The following is a 19,685-nucleotide window of genomic DNA, read 5'->3' on the forward strand; positions in this document are numbered from 1 at the left end:
TGTTATTTGCTTTTTATTCTTCAGTCTAATCTCTTCTCATCAATTGCTCTTACACTGAATTAAACCAGCTGTGCCCAGGATTAAGTCTTAATGTATTTAAATGGGCCTATATTCAAAGACATTATATAGGAGGGACTCTGTAGTGAAAAGATAAATATAAGATGGACTTTCAGTAGCAAAGTTACATGTATTGGGAGCACCCAACTAAACACTTGATTTTGCCAAAAAAACTATCTTGAACCCTCACACCTTTGCCCTCATCTCACTCTGCTCCAGCTCTAATCCCTCCTCTGAGGTCATTCATTTTATTAACCCAGTAGGGGACTAATTCGAGTGAATAGCAATTAAAAAAATTTAAAAAGTGATTGCTTTGTGCTGAATGAGGGAGTTGAATTGCCTTAGCTCTTCTCCCATGACACCACCTCCTGGGAGATGAAAGGTACAACTGTGCAGTCATAAATAGGTGCAGGGAGAAATGTGGAAGGAGAATTGTGTAAAGCTAGTATTTCAAAGGTAGAATGATGCCAGAACTGATATGTCCATTAAATAATTATTTAAAATAGAACTCGGTAGTCTCCAGGACTGTAATTAATGCTACAGAGAGATTTATAAATAAAACATAAGAATAAACATGGTGAAAACCCATTTCCTTATTTTCCTCCCTGTACCACCCTGCATTGCTTTCCAAGGTAGACATAGGCAGATGTACTTTTTCTTCTTAAATATTTCAGCCAAAGTCATATCACCTATCTAAAGAATGAAAAGCTGGATTGTACTGCTGGCTATTGTAGTCAGCACAGCAGAAACACAGAACCAGGACGTTTGCACCCAAGGGTATCCTGGCATCCCTGGCACTCCTGGGCACAATGGCATACCTGGCCGTGACGGACGTGATGGGTCAAAAGGAGACAAGGGAGATACAGGTACTATGTTCAGAATGAATGATTTAATATATCAAATGCAAGGCCATTCACTCCCTCTGTAGTTAGTCTGCATGAATAGGATTGTTCTGCCTTGCCTTCATAAACCATTTCAGACATTTGTCATTTACCTGTTTGAAGAAGGAAATACAAAGAAAGGCTTAATGAAAGCAAGACAGCAAATACTATGGAGATGTCAGGTTCATGGGATAAAAACAAAAGAAAAAAAGGATTTACCTTTTATCATGGGAATATTTTCAAGTCTATTTGAAAATTTTAATGCCTGCAAACCTACTCCTACTCGTTTAAGATATAAACTATATTTCTGCAAGGAGCTTCAAGTCTACTAAAAAAAAGCAACAACTGATACCTTGTTTGGTGTACTAGGAAGTATGCAGTGGTAAGATTCTCTTTCTTATCAAAATTATATATTTTTAGGACTTGATTCTGAGTGTGCCTACTTGCTGTAACTCATGAGCCGCTGGAATAAGTTCAGAAATGGAGACTATTGAACAACAATATAGGATTTGTTTCTGCTCCAGCAGGCGATAATAGAGATTTGTGTGAGCTATCAAAGCCAGAGATAATCTCAGCATCCTAAAGCTAATCACCCCCATAATACCTTAAGCCTTAGGTTAATGATGGCCCTTGTATCCATGCTGGAATATCAAGGTGATAAATCTGCAGGCATGTGGACATATAACACTTATATAAAGAACTGTTCTCTAGTCCATATGACTGGAGAGCTACTCTTGGAGTATGATTACAACCAAACAGCCAACTCTGTTTTAATTCTGTTGCTACACTCGGGATGTATTCAGTTACTTGATCAATCTCTTGGGCATCTGTACTACCTCTGTACTACAAAAGTCACTTCTATAACTGCTCTCTGTAGAGCAGCGGAAAGTCCATGTCATGCTAGGTACAGGGACCAAGAGTGTGAATGCCTTCCTCAGCTTTATAGGCAATATTATTCCACTGTAATGATCCATTATGATTGGTCAAACTCCTGCACATCTCTTATTGAGGTGAAAGTTCACCATTCTTTGAATCACAGAATCATTACAGCTGGAAAAGGCCTCTAAGGTGATCTAGTGCAACAATTAACCCAGCATCACCAGGCCCACCACTAAACTACATCCCTGTTTAACTGTAGGCTTCATGCCCCGGCAATGCTTCTTGCTGAATTTCCATGGATGGAGGCAACAAGAGAAGACATTTTCACACTGGCGATCCTTGCCAGGTTATAACAACTGTACATGTCTCAATAACTCACCTCTTTATGCCAAGGATTCCTTCTGCACCCAAAAAGCACCATCCTCAAGCAGAGTTTCTCTGCTCTTTGTTAATCTTGTAGTAAGACAAAACTAACAGCAGTGGCAGACACTAAAAGTCAGAAATAAGGGTATGCTTTACATTACTGTTTGGCCAGGCTTGAGAAGGAAGGATTAAAGATGGATTCTTCCCAAATTTTCTGGTAATTTGTTTAATGAATATCTGTGTTTTTATTTCTGTACTAGGTGAACCAGGAATTCCTGGCAGTCCAGGAAAAGATGGTGTCAATGGAGAGAAAGGTGAACGAGGTCAGAGAAGTGCTTCAATTTAATATTTGTCTATGAAGTGCTGCCCTTGTGTTTGTGAACTCATCATACAATCTCATTTATTTTAAATTCTCTCATTTCTAAATTGAGAACAACAAACTGTACAAACAGCATTATTCCTAACATGAGAAGCCAAAGGCTGTTGAGCAGAATTGATCAGCTTATTTTCTTGATGAATTGAGCATATGCTCTTTATGGTGTCTTTTGTCTATCAACTGCAAAAGTGCCTTTCACATCATGAGATCTTCACCTTCAAAACCTTGTGCAGCAACCAGAGCAGTTTTGAAGGCTTTGATCTTCTGATAAATGATGGATGATGGATAAATAAAGCAAAGGGTGGCAAGTAACCAGGACAACACACCTTTAGTTGTGCTGCAGTTGTTCTATGTAACCCAACAGAAGTAGAAATTATACATAGAAATTATGGAAACATGTGACAGTTCAAGTCAAGTTCAGAGTGTTGTAAAAATCCCCCCTTCCTCTTCCTCTGATTAAATTGTGAACCCTCTCATCCATTCTGTACACCAAAGTCTGTAAAAAAGTGTGGACAGATGTTGCTTTTGTATGAGATGATGTGAGCTGTCAGTGTTATCATCAACCCATAGAAAACCTTCCTTTCTTTGAGCTTATTCTTGCTGCTGGCAGCCAGAGCACCTGTTTTCTAACAAAATAGCAGGCTCTTCAGACATTATGCTTATCTTGCACTTAAATGTATGAGAAACTCTCTGTACAGTGAGCACAGTGGATATGCGCACCTGCACATGTATCTCCTCAAGATGAACCTCAATTTGTGCCTTCCAGTGGAGGATCACAAGAAAGTTGTGGAATTGTTTTTTTTTTCTTTTTATTATTATTTGGTTTTGGTTTTGTTTGTTTTTTTTCCCTTTAGGAACCAATGGGACTGTTGAAGAGAAGGGGAACAAAGGAGATAAAGGAGAAAGAGGACCACCTGGGAAACTGGGACCAAAAGGATTTATAGGATCAGTGGGTTACAAAGGTCAGAAGGGAGAGCTAGGACTGCAAGGACAAAAAGGGTTAAAAGGAGACATTGGACCCATAGGTCCAAAAGGGACAAAGGGTGAGATTGGCCATCCTGGAAGAGTTGGTTTCCCAGGGCCGATTGGCCCAATTGGTCATCCAGGTCCTAAAGGTAATACTGGAGGTATAGGGCCACAGGGTAATCCAGGAGTTCAGGGGGAAAGAGGCTTGAAAGGAGACAGAGGAGACAAGGGGAACGTAGGTGCCCCAGGAGTCCTGCCAAGGAGTGCTTTCAGCGTTGGCCTTACAGCCAACACCAAGTTTCCCCCTCCGAATCGCCCGATCAAGTTTGACAAGGTGCTGTATAACAGTCTGAATGACTTCAACTCAGCTACTGGCAAGTTCACCTGCAAGCACCCTGGTGTTTACTATTTCACCTACCACATCACCGTCTACTCAAGGAATGTGCGAGTAGCTCTCGTTAAGAACGGCATCAAGATGCTGCACACGGTGGACAGGTACCAGAGCGGAGAGGACCAGGCCTCGGGAGCCACCATCCTCGAGCTGCAGGGAGGAGACGAGGTGTGGCTGCAGGCCCACCAAGGAGAGGCTTTCAATGGGCTGTTTGCAGATGGCGATGACGATACCACCTTCTCTGGGTTCCTCCTGTTCAGCACCGCTGACCCACTGGAGCCACTGCTGCCGGCCACGCCGTAGCTCCGCGTTATCCCTGAGTGCTGCATGCCTGTGCCCCTCAGCCCTCCCTGAGAAATCTCTTATCTGCTGGGCAACTTCTGCTGGATTCAACAGAAAATGTTTGGTTTCAGGAACAGCTTCTGCAAGAGAGGACAAGTCTTCAGAATCTACAGTGCTAGGTTTAACACATTAGTGGTTTGGTGAGTTACTGTAGGCATTCACAGGGGTGTGTACCCCAGTTCTCAAGAACAAATTTTAAAGAAAAGTGGGATGAAATAAAAGACAAAAGTTCCGGAATTATGTTGTATGGGATATATTGTACAAAGAAGAAGCAACAATTATTTCCAAGCCAGTTTATATCTTCCAATGTGGCACGTGTAGATGGACTTGAAACTTGGTTAGTTTGCATCCAGACCCTTGAAAATTATTTTTAAACTTGAAATTAGTGTAGTTTGATAGCTCTACAGAAGCTACTTGATGTGTGGTGCAAGCAAGTTTCATGGTTTCATTTACAGTTTTAAAATATGGTTCTTTGCTCTCTGTGTAGTCACAGGTCTGAAACTGAGCAGAATGGAGTGATAGGAGGAAGTGCCATGTGTATTCTCTGATGTGGGCAGGTATTCAAGACCAGTGCAAAAATACAGCATAAAGTTGCCATACTTCAGAATTAGTTGGTGCAAAACAAAGTCTCCCAGATTAAAGATAATATTTAATCAACACTGAAGCAGCCATGCCAGAGAACTGATCAAGAGTTACCTCCTATACCATAGAACAGGACATAAAATATATATAAAAATTCTGTAATTTTTTTCTCCCAAATTTTTCCTTCTTCCCCTCTCCCTCCCTCCCTCCCTCCCTTCCTCCCTCCCTCCCTCCCTCCCTCCTTTTCTTCTAAAACTCAAAGATATTTTAAAAAATATTGGGAAGTCTCATTCACTTATCTTAGAAGAGAGTAAAGTAGAGGTGCCAAGGGAGATGGGTCAGCATCATGAAATTCAGTGCAAATGCAGCGTTAGGAGCTTATGGCCTAGTTCCCATCAGCACCTCAGGGTAGCAGGGGAATGTGGGCATGCTCTCACAGTAGTCAAACCCCCGAGAGTGGATCACAGAGCCCAGTGGAAAGGGCACGGTGGGTTAATTCAGGAGGAACAGCTGCACTTCTCAAATGACAGCGAGGGGGATACAAGGGCACTCAGGTGGAGGAAAGGGCTCTGTGACTTTTTCAGCAAGACGAAGTTTCTTCCCATAAGCCACACGCCGCAAGTTCGTATTACAGAAACACCTAGACCGAAAAACCATTTTAAAAGGGCCTTGAGTTTAACTGGAGAACGTGTAGGACAGGTACCAGCCGGCAGAGCCCCGGTGCGGGGAGTCAGGCGCTGGTGAGCCGGGAAGCGGGGCAGACCGGGGAGCGCCGAGAGCCCGGGGCAGAGGCGCCGGCAGGCTGAGGGGCAGCGGGAGCCCGGAGCTCCGCCTCGCCCCGCCTCGCCCCGCCTGCTGCCGCCGCTCCTCCCCTCGGCGCGGACGCGCGGAGGTCGCGGCCGAGCGGGGCCCGCTCCGCCGGGCCGCGCTGCGCTCCGCCATGCTGGGCGGCTGCCGGCGGGCGCTGCCCGCGGCGCTGGGCCGGGCGCTGCGGGGCCGGGCGGCGGGGCAGGGCGGCCGGGCCGTCAGCACCAGCTGGTGCCCCGTGGGCTCCGCGTTCGATGCGAGGCAGCGGCAGCAGCAGCCGCTGCGCGGCGGTGCGGCGGGCAGGGACACGGTGAGCGGGGACGGGAGGCCGGGCCTGCTGCGGCAGGAGCCCTGGTCGCCGCCAGCGTCGTGCTTTGTTCTACTTGTCTGAACTGTTGTAAGGGAGTTTTTTGGGGGCAGTTTTTCTCTTGTGTGTATTTTTTTTTTTTATAAGTGTTTATACTGGTTCTAGCAAACCCAAACATTGTGGCTTTCGGACACAGAAGCGTTTGACAGTGCGTGGGAACGCTTTGAGCCTCAGTGGTGCCCATAGGTCCCTGAAGTGGGGTTGCCCCTGCATTCCCCCTCCCCTGGCAGCCTCAGCGCTCCCCGGCCGTGCCGCTGCCGTGCCGCTGCCGTGCCGCTGCCGTGCCCCTGCCGTGCCCCTGCCGTGCCGCTGCCTCGCGCGGTGCTTCCGCAGCAGCCGCGCTGCTCACATCCGCCTGCCTGGGCGGTGTACTTGGTTGTCTTACCTGTGGCGAAAAGAGGATTTCTTTGCTGATCTGATCACTGTTGGGTTTTCTGACGCGTGTATTTTTAGGATGAGTCAGGGATGTTCGTTGATGTGTGTCCAGGGAATCAGCAGGCTCCCGGAGAGGGTAAGGTAGCACAGTGCATACAGAATAGGTGCAGCTGTAAAATCCAGGTGTTTGTCTGCTGACTCAGCTATTCCTGCCATGGTGCCCAGCCTGGCTGAGCTGTTGAATTTCGGGTTTTAGAGAGGACAGATCTCCGTTTATAATCTTGGCACTTGTTTGGGAAACCTTTCTTCAGGTTCTCATGCCTGTGCGAGTACACTGGTGTGAGTTTTGCTTCAGGAAATAATCCTCGCTTCAGGAAATATTGTCCATTTGACTGGTCTAGGGAATGTGTTCCAGGTCATTCACTTGGCCCACTCTTCTTTTGGAATAGAGGTGCGTATTTCAGGCTCACAAAGAGGCTGTGCCGGGTAGGATGTAAATGCTGAGACCACGTGAAGACAGAAATGTTTCAGCCATGCAGCCAATGACATTAAAGAACAGAGAGAACTACACCAGGCTTCATTTTTTGGTGATTTTTAATTTTTTTATGCTAAACCTGATATCATATGTAAGAGGAGTTCTGCAGCTAATTTATCTCTAAGAGGAAATACATCCTGGCCACAGAGCACTACATGTGCAGGAAGAGCTTGCTTGGGAGGATGGGTGATGATGTAGGACAGCAGAAAGACCTGGAGCTCCCAGGGATATTGCGGGACACTGCATCGTCTGGCTGAGGATCTGAGTGAAAGGGCAGTCTCGAGCATTTTACACAGCAAACATTATTCAAGAGTGCTGTGATACAAGTATATTTATATTTGTATGCACATGTGTAAAAATATAAAAGTACCTTTTTCAGTGTTCACTTCAGTCCTGTTCCTCTTCCCAAATAATAAATTGAAACATGGGAAGTGTGAAGAAAGGTTTTCTTTTGTTACCAAAAACGAAGTTGGTTTTAGTGACAGTGACAGAAAATAGGACAAAGCAAACCAAAATGTTCCCGATGTGTACTTGAAGGGTAGCTTTTGCTTCAGAATATAAACTTGGACAGATGAGCTGTCAATTTGTAGTTTTTTATTTGAATAAATACTAGCAAGCTGCAAACCTGCAGCTGACTGCAGTAATACAAAGAGTTTGCAGGAAGTGGATTATAAAATGACTGGACTGCAGATTTGAAAATGCAGATTGTGGTTTTTAGGTACTGAGGTTGAATTTGGAAGGGATAGATTTTGTGTGAAATCACATACCTTTCACTGTTTGATGCTGTAGTCAGGGAGTGAGGAGATGCTCACGTTGTAGTTGGGCAGTTGCAAAGGGAGTGTATTGCTTGAAGAGATTTTGCTTTTAACGTAAATGAAATTAAGGAATTACTAGGATAAGGTTTTTCACGCAGGGGGTGGTTGGGCATTGGAGCAGGCTCCCCAGGGAAGTGGTCACAGCACCAGCCTGACAGAGCTCAAGAAGAGTTTGGAGAGTGCTGTCAGACACACAGTGTGACTTGGGGAGGGTGCTGTGCAGGGCCAGGAATTGGAATTCGGTGATCCTTATGGGTCCTTTCTTCATGTGGAATAAAACACAAAGTTTTTCCAAACAGTGTTAATATGATAATATAAAAGCAAATCTTTAATTGAAAGCCTTCAAGTTGCACAACTGGTGATATGTACACGTGATACTGTAGTTCTACATTTTTATAAGGTTAGTTGATGAGTATATCTATCAAATATTGTCCAATTAGAAGAGCATCTGGTTTAAATAATCTCCCCTCTGGGTTTAGCCCCTTTGGAGCTCCCCCCTGAGCTCCCCTGATCTTCTAACTGCATTTTTTTATGTTTATGATACATGGTGCAAAATAAAGTGTCCTTGCTAAACTAGCAGGCAAGACTAAACAGAATTTCAAGAATGCATCAGTAGGAGTTTGTTAACTGTGAGAAAGAGAGCTGGGAAAGTAGTAGAAGTTTTAACTATGTATTAACAGTCTATAAAGCTACAAATACATGAGGAATAAATAAAACCCAAAAATCTTTAGGCATCACTTCCAATTCAGGGGATTTTGTGATTCTTTGAAATAATTTTTCTCTTGTAGGTCTGTGCTGTGGAACTTCTCTATCTGCTAGCATTAGTGATTTTATTTCATCAGTGGTAGAACCTCTCTGTCTCTTCCACAAATGCAGAACATAAGTGCCATCTGCATTTACCCGGCACAAATAAGTGTGTTTACCTTGTCCTGTGGGACAGGGCCAGGCTTCATAGGAACTTCAGGACTCCACAAGCATTTTCAGTTATTGTTGATTATTCCTTTGAGGTCTGCTTCCAGTATTGGTGGCTCATTTAGTAAGCGTGAAACAACTGTCCTGTTGCCTGCAATCTCTTGATACCTGGTGCTGCTGTCCAGTGAAGTGCTACAGTCAGTGTACTAGCTGGGGTCATTTTGGTAAAATTCTGTAGTGATAATTCAGTCTTGAACCAAAGGTGCAGAAATCAAGGAGGCCAATAGTGATGTGTTTTCACTGTGTTTTGCACTGCAGGGTCTGTTTGGTGTTCCAGAACTGAGCTGTCCAGAAGGATTTCAAGAAGCACAGGACAAAGCATTGCAAGAATCAGAACAGCTTGTCCAGAAGGCATGTTCAACACCACCTGGGCCTGAGACAGTAATGATCTTTGATCAGCTTTCAGATAGCCTGTGCAGAGTAGCAGACTTGGTATGTTATTTCTTTTTATTTTTGCATAAATGCTTTTAAACTGTGTGAGCTTACACTATGTTCCATTTTATGATTTTCTACAGTGCAGTAATAGCAGTGTAGAAATAGATCAGGCCCATGAAGTTTTGTGTTAAGACAGAAAATAAAATTAATTGACAGTGAATTACAAAGGCTTTTACCAAATGATAGCAAAGTACAAATCCTGTCAACTGTCCAGTTATTTTTAAGACAGATACAAAAATAGTGTAGAAGCCACAAGAAGAAAAACAACAGTGAAATCATACTGGTGCTTCTGCTGCAATATTAATACATAAGCTCTCCAGCATCACTTATATTGTGGAAAAGAGGGTTTTGATTTCAGAGTTAAAGTTGGTGTGGCAATGCACATGTTTTGAGTTATGATCATTTATAGGTGAAGGTCCATAAAGAACTTCCAGAGTAAGGGCAGCATTATCACTTTTTTATTAACACAAGAAAAAGGCAGCAATTTTTTAGATTGTAGTTTTTGTCGTCCACAGATTTAGATACTTGGTCTGATATTCTGCATCACTAAACTTTAAGTTTGTTAGAGCATTTCATATTGCTCTCTGGAAGTTTGCCCAAAGTATATCTTTTATCAAAGCATCATTCTTTGGTTGGAGGAAGCAGAACCAACCTTCATACTGAAATCAGTTCTTAGTTTTTTGAGGTCACATAGATTTTCACATTTGAATGTCTCAGTGTGTTTTCAATTCTCCAATCTTGTTTCTTATTCTTTTGTAGATTTAAGACATCTTTTGTGCACGTTTTCATTCTGAAAGTACTTAAAAGATGTGTCATTAGTTCTTATGTTTTGTATAGACTATGCCTAATTCTGCTTAATCAATCAATATCTAAGTAAATATTAATGTCAGAATTCAATGACCATAGTTTTGTATAAGTTTGCTGAGCTAAAATTATCTCCTTTGTACTATATTCAGGTTTTTTATGTTCATAGATGCACAGCTTGCAGAACTGTCTGGAAGTTATTTGGTGATTGTTATCTGTTGTTAAGAATTTTTGATATCTGTCATTCAGCACCTTTTCTGTCAGTATTATACAGGATTTTAAAAAGGAATTCTAAGAAGTAAAAATTTTAAGTGTGTAACATTTCTAAGGTTGCCTTTTCAATGGAAATGCAATAATATTTTATACTGTCTGCTTGTTGCATGTACTTCCTCAAAAATCATGCTTAATATCTTCAATATAGTCCTAGAATTTAAATAAACTCCCGATATTTTAAGTCTTATAATTTCAATGCTAAAACCACCCTGAATTCATGTTGGCAGTTGTGGAAGCCCCTGGCTCCCCAGCCCCTTCTAGCATACTTCTAGCCTTATGAACCCCCTGAAGGATTTGGAGATTTACAAAAAAATCAGTGTTTCTTCCTATTAGGAAATATGCTTTCTTCTTAACTATAAAATTTAGTTTTAAAAATCTTTTTTAATAACATTCAAATATGTTGGAGTAGGTCTGTATTTATAAGGACTCTAAGATACACACTGCTTAAAACGTTTTAAGAAGGATGTGAATTAATAACTTTTTTTGGAAGGACACAAGGCACTGTGCGGTTTAATAATTGTCAGCAAAGTTTTACAGTCAGCTTTATATTTTAGATCAAAAAAAAGGCAAATGCTACAAAATGATTGCTTAGAACTTTAGAAATAAATGTTAATATAAATGGAACTGCTTGAATGCAATTTATTTATAAGCTGAGAGGTTTTTTATTTGTCTTTTTGCCTCACTATTTTCTTCTTCCACTGTATCAGGCTGATTTTGTAAAAGTTGCCCATCCTGACTTTGCATTCAGAGAGGCTGCTGAAGAAGCTTGCAGGAACATTGGTACTATGGTAGAGAAGTATGTTTTCTTTTTTTCTCTTCTTTTTTTTCTGTTTCCATATGCAGTTTTAAAAATTACTGTATGATCATCTATGAAAACAGCAATCAACAAAAAATATTCATGCATGGGAACAAAGTGTCAGTCTTCTGTTACAGATATTTAAGGGTTTAGTGTTGTTACGGTATCTCATGAAAGTTTTTTCTGTTTTAGTTGCAGTTTATGACTCCCATGTCACTGAAACCCATCAAAGGCTCAAGTGACATTTTTCTAGGACTTGTGACAATTCTCTAGTGATTGTTAAGTTTATGTACAAAATGCTTGAAAGTGGATTTCTCAGGACTTTGATTAAGCATACCATATATAACAATATGACTTTAATATCTGAATACCACTTCAGGTATAAAATTAGTAGAAAGAGGAAATTGCTCATATATTATCTTGAGAGGCTCATAAACTGTTGTGTGCATGTGTTTCCTTGTCCACCACATCTCACCTGGGAGTGCAGGATAACATGCCAGCAAATCCGATGGACACAGTGTTTGTGTGGGGACAGTGCTTGGTGTGTGGAAATGTTCTGGGGATGATAAGCTCTTAGTCTAGCCCAGTGGCAGTCAGCAGCACATTTATCTGATGGCAATCTTGAGCACAGGTTTTCCTTTAATGGAGTCCTTTCAAAGTAAAGATTAGAAAACTGTTCTCCCACCTCTATGTTCTCACCATGATTATCTTTGTTCATAAAAAAAATAAGCAGTCAGTGTTAGATTTGCTCATATTGCCACAAAATACTGTCCAAAAGTATTTTTCTGTCACATGCACAAGACTTGTTTCCATGCTGGTTTGTCCACACATGCTCTGTATAGAAATTTTCTACATTTCAGCTGTGATTGTGAACCAGAAAGCACTTTGAAAATACAGACTTTGACTTTTACTGCTGTTTTCACTAAATACTGCCTTTGAATGAGTAATACCAAGAAACTGAAATATTAGTCTGTTGTTGATGCATGATTCTTTTACCCTGTGTCTTTTCAGATTAAATACAGATGTTGAACTGTGCCAGAGTCTGAGACGTCTGCTAGCTGATGAAACTGTAATGAGTTCCTTAGATCCAGAAACCAGGTACTTATTAATGCTTATAGATCTTTATAGATTATAAATAGGATCTTGTAGACTTATATTCTTAGATGGTTTATATTGTTCCTTAATATACTTATATTTTGTGTTTTCTTAAATAAATAAATGTAACTTTTGGAAAACAAACCACATCTCCATTAGTAATTTATTAGTTACTACCAAATTACCTGCACAGGAGTTAGGAAGTTTGTAGTTGTGTAATCTTGGAGAATGTGACTGTAGAGAACAATATATATTTATGCTGAATAACTGAGATATTTAAACACCAAAAAAATGAAAACGTAAGATTTTTCTTCAATAATACTCTTTTGATTAAAATTATATATTGTACTCTGGTGTATATATCAATGTTCTTAGGATTAAAATTAGGAACAGACTATATAACTTGATTTCACTTTATAGAAGTTTATTTATATTTTTCAAAATCAGATTAGCAGTATATTTATTGAAAGCTTACTTTATGATTGCTGTAATAGTTTCTGTTAGCTGTTTATGCAGTTACAGTTTTGAATTATTTATTCATTGACATGGTTAGACAAGCTTAATGTGTAAATTATTTCCTTCCTTCTTTTACCATGGTCAAGGATGTTAGATTTGGAAAGGTATTTTTCTGATGATAGATTAAATGAAGTGTGAAAGGAAATTAAAATGGTAATTTGCACAAATTGTTTGAACATCTAGATTAAGGCATTGAAATTATTCTGAATGATATTTTCAAAGCTGATGACTAAACTAAGAACAAAGGACAAATTGTTTCTCACTGAGTAAATTGTTAAGGACCTAAAACATAGGAAATCTTTGTCCCTAATAAAAATATTGATATAACTGTGATGTTAATCTCTGTGAAAGACATGGAACATAAATAGCTACTAAAGGCAAGATCTGTTAAGAAATGCTGCTTACTATCAAATGAGGCTGTTTTAACAGGGATTTACTGTATTTTTAGGCGAGTGGCAGAACTTTTTATGTTTGATTTTGAGATCAGTGGCATTCATTTGGATGAAGAAAAGGTAATTTCTGGCTAAAATGTATGAACAGAAATTTGTCTGTCTACAAAAGACCAGATAATGAAACATGTGGGATGTAAAATCACGTGATTCTGGGTCAGTTTGTCCTCTGTGGAATTTTGTTGCCTTAGAAGTGATTAATTTTGTCTATTTAAAATCACTTCTAAAGGTAGTTTTTAGATAGTTGGTTGTTCTTCCTAGTTTGGACCTCATAATTCCTTTCTGTTCTGAGGAGTTATAAGCAAGTCCTGGGATCCTATTTTTGTTCTTTGGTGGCTGCATCAGATATTTAAAATAGCTACTCAGTGATCAGAACAACATATTTACAAAGAGCAAAAAGCGGCACTCTGTGCACTTTGATGACATGTTAATCAAGTGGAGTGTGTTAGAAGGGTTCATGTGCGTGTCCAGGCAGTCCTGGGGTGCTCACATAACCAGAAGTTGTAAATCTTGTTCAAAATTGAGTATCTGGGCATGGTCTGATTGCCTGTCTTGGAGTTTTTATATACTTTTGCAGTAGTTAGTGATGGATTTTTCAAACCTAGCAGCTTACACCATACTTGGTGGTATGGATGATTTGTCCGTAGTTTATGTCACTGTATGAAGTTAATTCCTTGTTTATCTGAGTCATCCCCTCCAAAAAGATCTGTACAAAAGGTCTTCTATCAGATTGATCTATAGTGTTTTTGAAGATCATGGTTTTGGTGGTGTTTTGTGACCTAAAAAACGGTTATAGAATATATTTTTACAATTAACTTTGTCCAAAGAACAGCCCTGGAACTTCAGCTCTGGGGTTTATGTCTGATTTGACTATTGGTTCTATGGTTTTTCATCTCCTTTCAGTTACAATGTCACTTACTTTTGCATATTTTCCTCTTCCTCCCCTGCCTATCCCACTTTTCTTGCTTGCTGCTCAGTGTTTCTTTTAAATTCTCATTTAAGACTTTAGAAACCCTTCCCTGTTGTAAGTTGAAGTTTATTTCTGCTACAAAGACTTCCTGCTTTTTAAAATAAAACTCAAATATATATTTTCAGGAGAAAGGGGGAGAATGGGAGGACAGAGATCATACTGTGTCTTTCTTTGGACTTTAAAGTTATGTTTTATCTGTACCCTCAGCCTTTTTTCTTTTGAGCTGTGGACCCAGAGACAATAAGAGACCATACTCTTACTAATGTGAGCAAGTTCACTGAAGCACATCTTGCATGATTAAGTGTATGAAATACTGCGATGATGATAAAACTCTAAATCACAAACTCCTAAGAGAAGGATTGAAATACTTTAAATAGTTAACAGTTTCCAGGAAACAGCACAATACAAACAGGAAAAAAGAGAATTTTATTCTCTATCTGTTTTAGGGTATCTCTCTAAAAGATGCTTCTTTTTTTTATTCAATGTTTTACATAGCAATCAGTTACAAGTTGGAAAAAGCTTATGTAATTTCTACTTGAACACCACTATACATTTTCTTACTACAGAAATGTGGGCATTTCTTTGAAATTTCAGTGCTTTATCAGCATCGGATCTTGTTGACTTGCCCTGCATTATGACTGTTGATTTTGTAGGTATAATCTTAAGTGTTGTATTTTCTGCTTCATATTTGAAAGAGTCCTTTAAGATTCAAAAACCTTGAGTTCTGCTTATAATCTGTCTGAAGATATTGTTTTGTGCTTTTATTTTTCTTACAGCGTAAAAAGGCAGTTGACCTCAATGTCAGAATATTGGATTTATGTAACGAATTTCTGATAGGAACTCATGTTCCCAACAAGATTGACAAACATGTTTTGCCAGAGCATATTCGGTATAATTTCACAGCTGAAGGCAATTACCTACGAGTTGCTGGTCTACATGCTGATTGTCCTGATGATCTGGTTTGTATTCCCTGACTTTGGCATCCTTTATATCAGAAGTGCATATTGGTAATTTGACTGGTTAGTGAGGCACATTTGTGTGGTTTTTGATTATGCTGTAATCACTAACAAGGAAAAAAATTGGTAGAATGTCATCAGTGGGGTATTTGATAGTAGCAGGTATGAAATAATCACTCTGCAGATCCTGAATGGCTGGAAGAAGAGGAGGGGCAGAATCCAGACTGAGAGATGAGATTATAGCCCTGCTCTTCAGGAGTTTCTTCAACAGAGGCCACCAAGCTGGGCAGTAACTGGAGTGCTTGCACTGTTAGGAAGAGCAGAGGGATTTGGGCTTGTTCACCCGTAGCAGAGGTGGTTTGGGGTGCCCTTGACAGCACCCTGCCAGTACCTGTCATGGAGAAATAGAGCCATGCTCTTCAGCATGGTGCCCGACAGGAGAACAATTGTCAAAAGGCACAGGTTGGGATGGGAAATGTCTCCCATGTGTGCAGAGTTTTAGGACCAGACTGGAAAAAGCTTTGTGTGACTTGTCTTAGCTCTTAGCTGTCTCTGCTTTGGTTGGATTAGAGACCTCATAAAATCCCATCCAGCCTGAATTATCCTGAAAAGAACCCTTTAGTTATAGTTAATGTTGTTTTTCTAAAAAATAATTTAGAATTAAAAATTTAAAGTTAATTTAGACTCATTGAAAAGTGGCAATGGCTTCCTAGACTTTTAGATAGAATTCCAAGATCAGGAGCATATTAAAACATTCCAGGGTTCTTTCCTCACTATGTATAGAGAAGCTTAGTTCAGATGAAGGCAAGCATAAGTTGTTGATGGATTCCTTGAGTTTATTCCATATGTAGAAATAAAATTATATGTAATTGGCTTGTGAAACATTTTATTAAATTTTATGAGTCTTCAGGTAGGTTTTTTCTTTTAGAGCTATGTAGAGACCCAAACTTATTAAAAATATGAGAAAGGAGAAAGTTTGTGGGCAAATGGGCAGACTAATAGTTTTCTACTATGAAAGAAATAAGGCTTTTCTCTTCCTCTCTTTTTTCTCCCCGACCCTGTCTCTTTTCCTTGTCAGATCCTACTATAAGCAAACAGAACTGATATGCAGAGGACAACTTGGGTTTGTTTTCAGAAGTTTTAATGAGTTAAGACAGCCCACAGAGTGGTCTGAAAAGCACAGATGTTGGCAGAAAGAGGGAGGTGATGAGAGACTGTTGACAGGAGTAGAGAACAGGACCCTTTTTGGCAGTCTTGATCAGTTAGGTTGTCTCATTGCATTTCTTCATTCCACTTTCAATAGGTAAGAGAGCTGTAATTCTCAGGCAGTTGTAATTACTATTTTTAAAAGGCTTTAGGCGTTTTCCCACCAATATCAGTGAAATACAGCTGTTGAGCCAGATCTTCAGTTGCATCACTTGTTTCTGTTAAAAATTACTCTGTAGCAATGTGACTTTTTTTTTTTCTTGTATTAGGTGCGAGAAGCAGCTTACAAGATTTTTCTCCACTCAAACTCCCAGCAGCTGGCTCGATTGGAGGAGTTGCTTGCGAGCAGAAACAGCCTGGCACAGTTGGTTGGCTATGACACCTTTGCCCACAGGGCTCTTCAGGGAACAATGGCCAAAAATCCAGGTAATAAGGCATGTATGGAAGGACATGTTGAGAAGTCAAACGTGTAACATATGAGATCAAAGGCTGTTGGTTTCTTTAGCTCAGTTTACACGTACTTTTTATAGTGAAGGGTTTTATTGCAGTTGCATTTTACTGTATGCCATACTCAGTGGTCACTGTAAATAACAGTACTCACTGAGGAGGATCTGGTGTTTTAGTTCAGAATTGATGCTCACTCCTTAGATTATGAAGGTTTCATTATCTCAGCACATGACAAAGTTATTGGAGTACTAAATGCTCTTGAAATAATATCAATGGGGTAGTTTGTTAAAAAATCTAATGGAATTTTTGTTTGGAATATTCTCATGGAAATTTAGCATCCTTTAGGGAAGAATAATTTTAGTATTTTTTCCTTCCTTCTAGAAACAGTAAGACAATTTCTGGAGAAGCTTTCTGAGCAGTTGTCTAAAAGGTATGTCTTTTTCACTGAGGTTTTTTTTTTTTTTTTAACCATACTCTTTATTTCAAGAATAGAGGGACTTGTGCAGTAATAAGTTAGTCATGCTGCTTATTATGTGCTCTGATGAAACAAAAACCAAGAGTTCCCCAAAATATTAAGAGAAAGAGAAAGCTGTGTGCTTAGAATAAATTCTGTGTTTGTGATCAGAGAACACCCAGGACTGAATGCAAGAAGTGCAGTTAACAGCAAACAAGAAAACCAAATTGAAGTGTAGAACACCTCTCCTGGTCTTCTTGCCATATGCATAACTCCATATATTTTGCATCTATATGTCCTTCTTGTCACCCTGAACTCCACACAGCACAAAACAGTTTCATCACTGGGTGTAAATGTGGTGTATTGTAAGAATGAAAATGCTTTTGAGCTGTACAACCACAGGAAGAGGGACTGAATTTGAAAGTACCTGAATGTCAGAAGCAGAGTGAAAAGGTTTTTCTACTGTTGTATATGGGCCTGTCATTTTATATAGTACTATAAATCTCTGATGATGGACATTTTATTAGGATACAATATTATCATGTACTGTTCACTGCTCAAAAATATTTTTATTAATGTTTTTATAATAAAAATATCTTTCAGAACTCAAAAAGACTTTGAAATGATGACAAAAATGAAAATGAAGCTCAATCCCCACAATTCAGTAAGTTACATTTCCATATATGATTGTCTGTTTTGTTTCTTTTGAAAAAATATAGTATAAGGTAATCATGTTCTGCAATTACTTCTACTTTAGTGTACAAAATGTAGTAGAATTAGAAACATGCTCTCTTCTGGCCTCAAATGCTCTCTGACTACTTAGTTGCTGTATTAAAACCAAATACTGAATATGAGAGAGCTGTTGGTTTATATGAGGTTATACTGAGATAACCAAAACATAAAGCAGTGAAAGGGAGTATCACTTTGCTTTGAATTAATTGACTCATTTGGTAAATAAAGGCTTTACTTTAGGTTAGATTTAAGCCCAGTTGGTATACTACATTGACTGTATCTTAATGCTGTACACAGCTAGATTTATCTTTTTATTTGAACCAAGTGTATTTCTTCAAATCTGGTATGAAGTCCTATCACATAGTTGAATAAGAAGACCAATCTTCAAGAAATGTTAAAGAAGTTTTCAGTTTAAAAAGTTATCTCATATGTTATATGATGCTATTTTTGGTTTGAGCCCTGTTTCACATTACTTTTCAAAATTCTGTGACTTACTGAAACTGCAAAAATATGCAAGTGAAACAAAACTTTTACTTAGGGTTCAGTTGTTGTCTGTTATTGTACTTATAAGCTGGAATTCTCTTTCAGATGCTGATGCCATGGGATCACCCCTATTACAGTGGAGTCCTTCGTGCTGAGAGGTAAGCTCCTTATGTTCCTGATTGTAATGTAAATGTATGTCCTTGAAATAAAGACAAAGAAGGTCCTTAACATAAACAGAATTTCTTTTTCTGAAGATGTACCTCATTATGAAAAAATAAATACTATCTGGTGGGAGAGTTGTTTGTAACATTTTTTAGTTACTGCTGGAATGCCTGTACAAGTTTTTGTCTCCTGTGTTGTTTTGCAGAGAAGTATTGGTCCTCTTTGAAGATAAAAGAGGATGAAGCAGTTTGAGAACAGATAGAAAATCCTTATTCTTGCTTTGTTTTTAGTTCTTAGCTGGGCTGTAGTAATGTTTAAAAATAAATTTTGAGCACTAAACAACTTCATATTTTAACTTCATTGTGCTTCTTAGTGAATGTGCAACTTCATCCTCTCTTGCAGACTTGAACTAGGAACTTCTGTAAATCTTTACTGTTTATGGATAGAATTCATTCTTTCTTGCAAAGACTGGGAAATAAATTCTTTACACAGACTTAAATAGTGCACAGGGCCTTTGCACATAATGAGATGTCAGTTCTGAAAGATGTAAGCCCTGCATGTTGCCTTTATTAGATCAGCAGCAGTGACCTTTGAGGTTTCTGTTGGAAAAGATAATTGAAAGACATGCTGTTCTCCCAAGGAGGTTTAGAAAAAAAAAATCTTCTTCACTGCAGATTTACAGTTTTTTTGGTTTTTAAACAAACATAGACTGGATGTATCTGATTAAAACAGTAGTTTACTCTGGGTTAGAAAACTGTGGTAGTATAGACATGGCATGAAAGGATTGGGCAGCTGGCCTGGTTGTTTTCAGAATTGGTGTGTGCCATAAGGGTTAGAGCATTAGGTGTAGAAGGTGCTGTGTTTGTTACTTCTCCTGGAAGAGTGTCTTCTGATGGGGAATGTCCTTAGTCTTACTGGTCTTATGGTCCTTCTTAGATCTCCTCATGAAGCTAACCATCTCATGACTGAGTTGCTGATGATCACAAGTAGATTATTCTGCTCTTTTTGGTATTAGAAAGAAAAATATTTCCCTGGGGGGCTTTGTAAGAGACCCAATTAAGTTACTTTAAAAATTGCATGGTGTCTTTGTGAAGGAAGAGCAGGTAAAACAGAGCTAGACATTGGCAGTGTACCTTTGCTATTTTTTTTTGTATTCAGGCACCAAGTCTGGAAGTTGGATCAGTGTGAAGAGTTTCCTG

The 19,685-nt window shown here is 39.4% G+C and overlaps 2 protein-coding genes across 2 annotated transcripts in view; both read left to right on the forward strand.

Moving 5' to 3' along the window:
- Positions 1-625: 625 nt before the first annotated feature.
- LOC110470765 (uncharacterized) lies at positions 626-4,348 on the forward strand. The gene is made up of 3 exons (XM_085556628.1): positions 626-923; positions 2,441-2,503; positions 3,411-4,348. The coding sequence occupies exons 1-3, from the start codon at positions 758-760 to the stop codon at positions 4,214-4,216; spliced, it is 1,035 nt and encodes a 344-aa protein (XP_085412754.1). The 5' UTR covers positions 626-757; the 3' UTR covers positions 4,217-4,348.
- Positions 4,349-5,753: 1,405 nt separating this feature from the next.
- Positions 5,754-19,685, forward strand: part of MIPEP (mitochondrial intermediate peptidase) — a 64,942-nt gene continuing 51,010 nt past the window's right edge. Inside the window, exons 1-10 of the mRNA XM_021530635.4 lie at positions 5,754-5,954; positions 8,967-9,140; positions 10,928-11,016; positions 12,028-12,114; positions 13,076-13,139; positions 14,823-15,005; positions 16,478-16,634; positions 17,037-17,085; positions 17,713-17,773; positions 18,430-18,482. Of these exons, the coding sequence (XP_021386310.2) occupies positions 5,778-5,954; positions 8,967-9,140; positions 10,928-11,016; positions 12,028-12,114; positions 13,076-13,139; positions 14,823-15,005; positions 16,478-16,634; positions 17,037-17,085; positions 17,713-17,773; positions 18,430-18,482 (1,094 nt within the window). The 5' untranslated portion in view covers positions 5,754-5,777. The remainder of the gene's footprint in view (positions 5,955-8,966; positions 9,141-10,927; positions 11,017-12,027; positions 12,115-13,075; positions 13,140-14,822; positions 15,006-16,477; positions 16,635-17,036; positions 17,086-17,712; positions 17,774-18,429; positions 18,483-19,685) is intronic.

The sequence above is a fragment of the Lonchura striata genome, chromosome 1 (genome assembly GCF_050655825.1).
Source record: "Lonchura striata isolate lonStrDom1 chromosome 1, ASM5065582v1, whole genome shotgun sequence".
NCBI classification, from domain to species: Eukaryota; Metazoa; Chordata; class Aves; order Passeriformes; family Estrildidae; genus Lonchura; species Lonchura striata.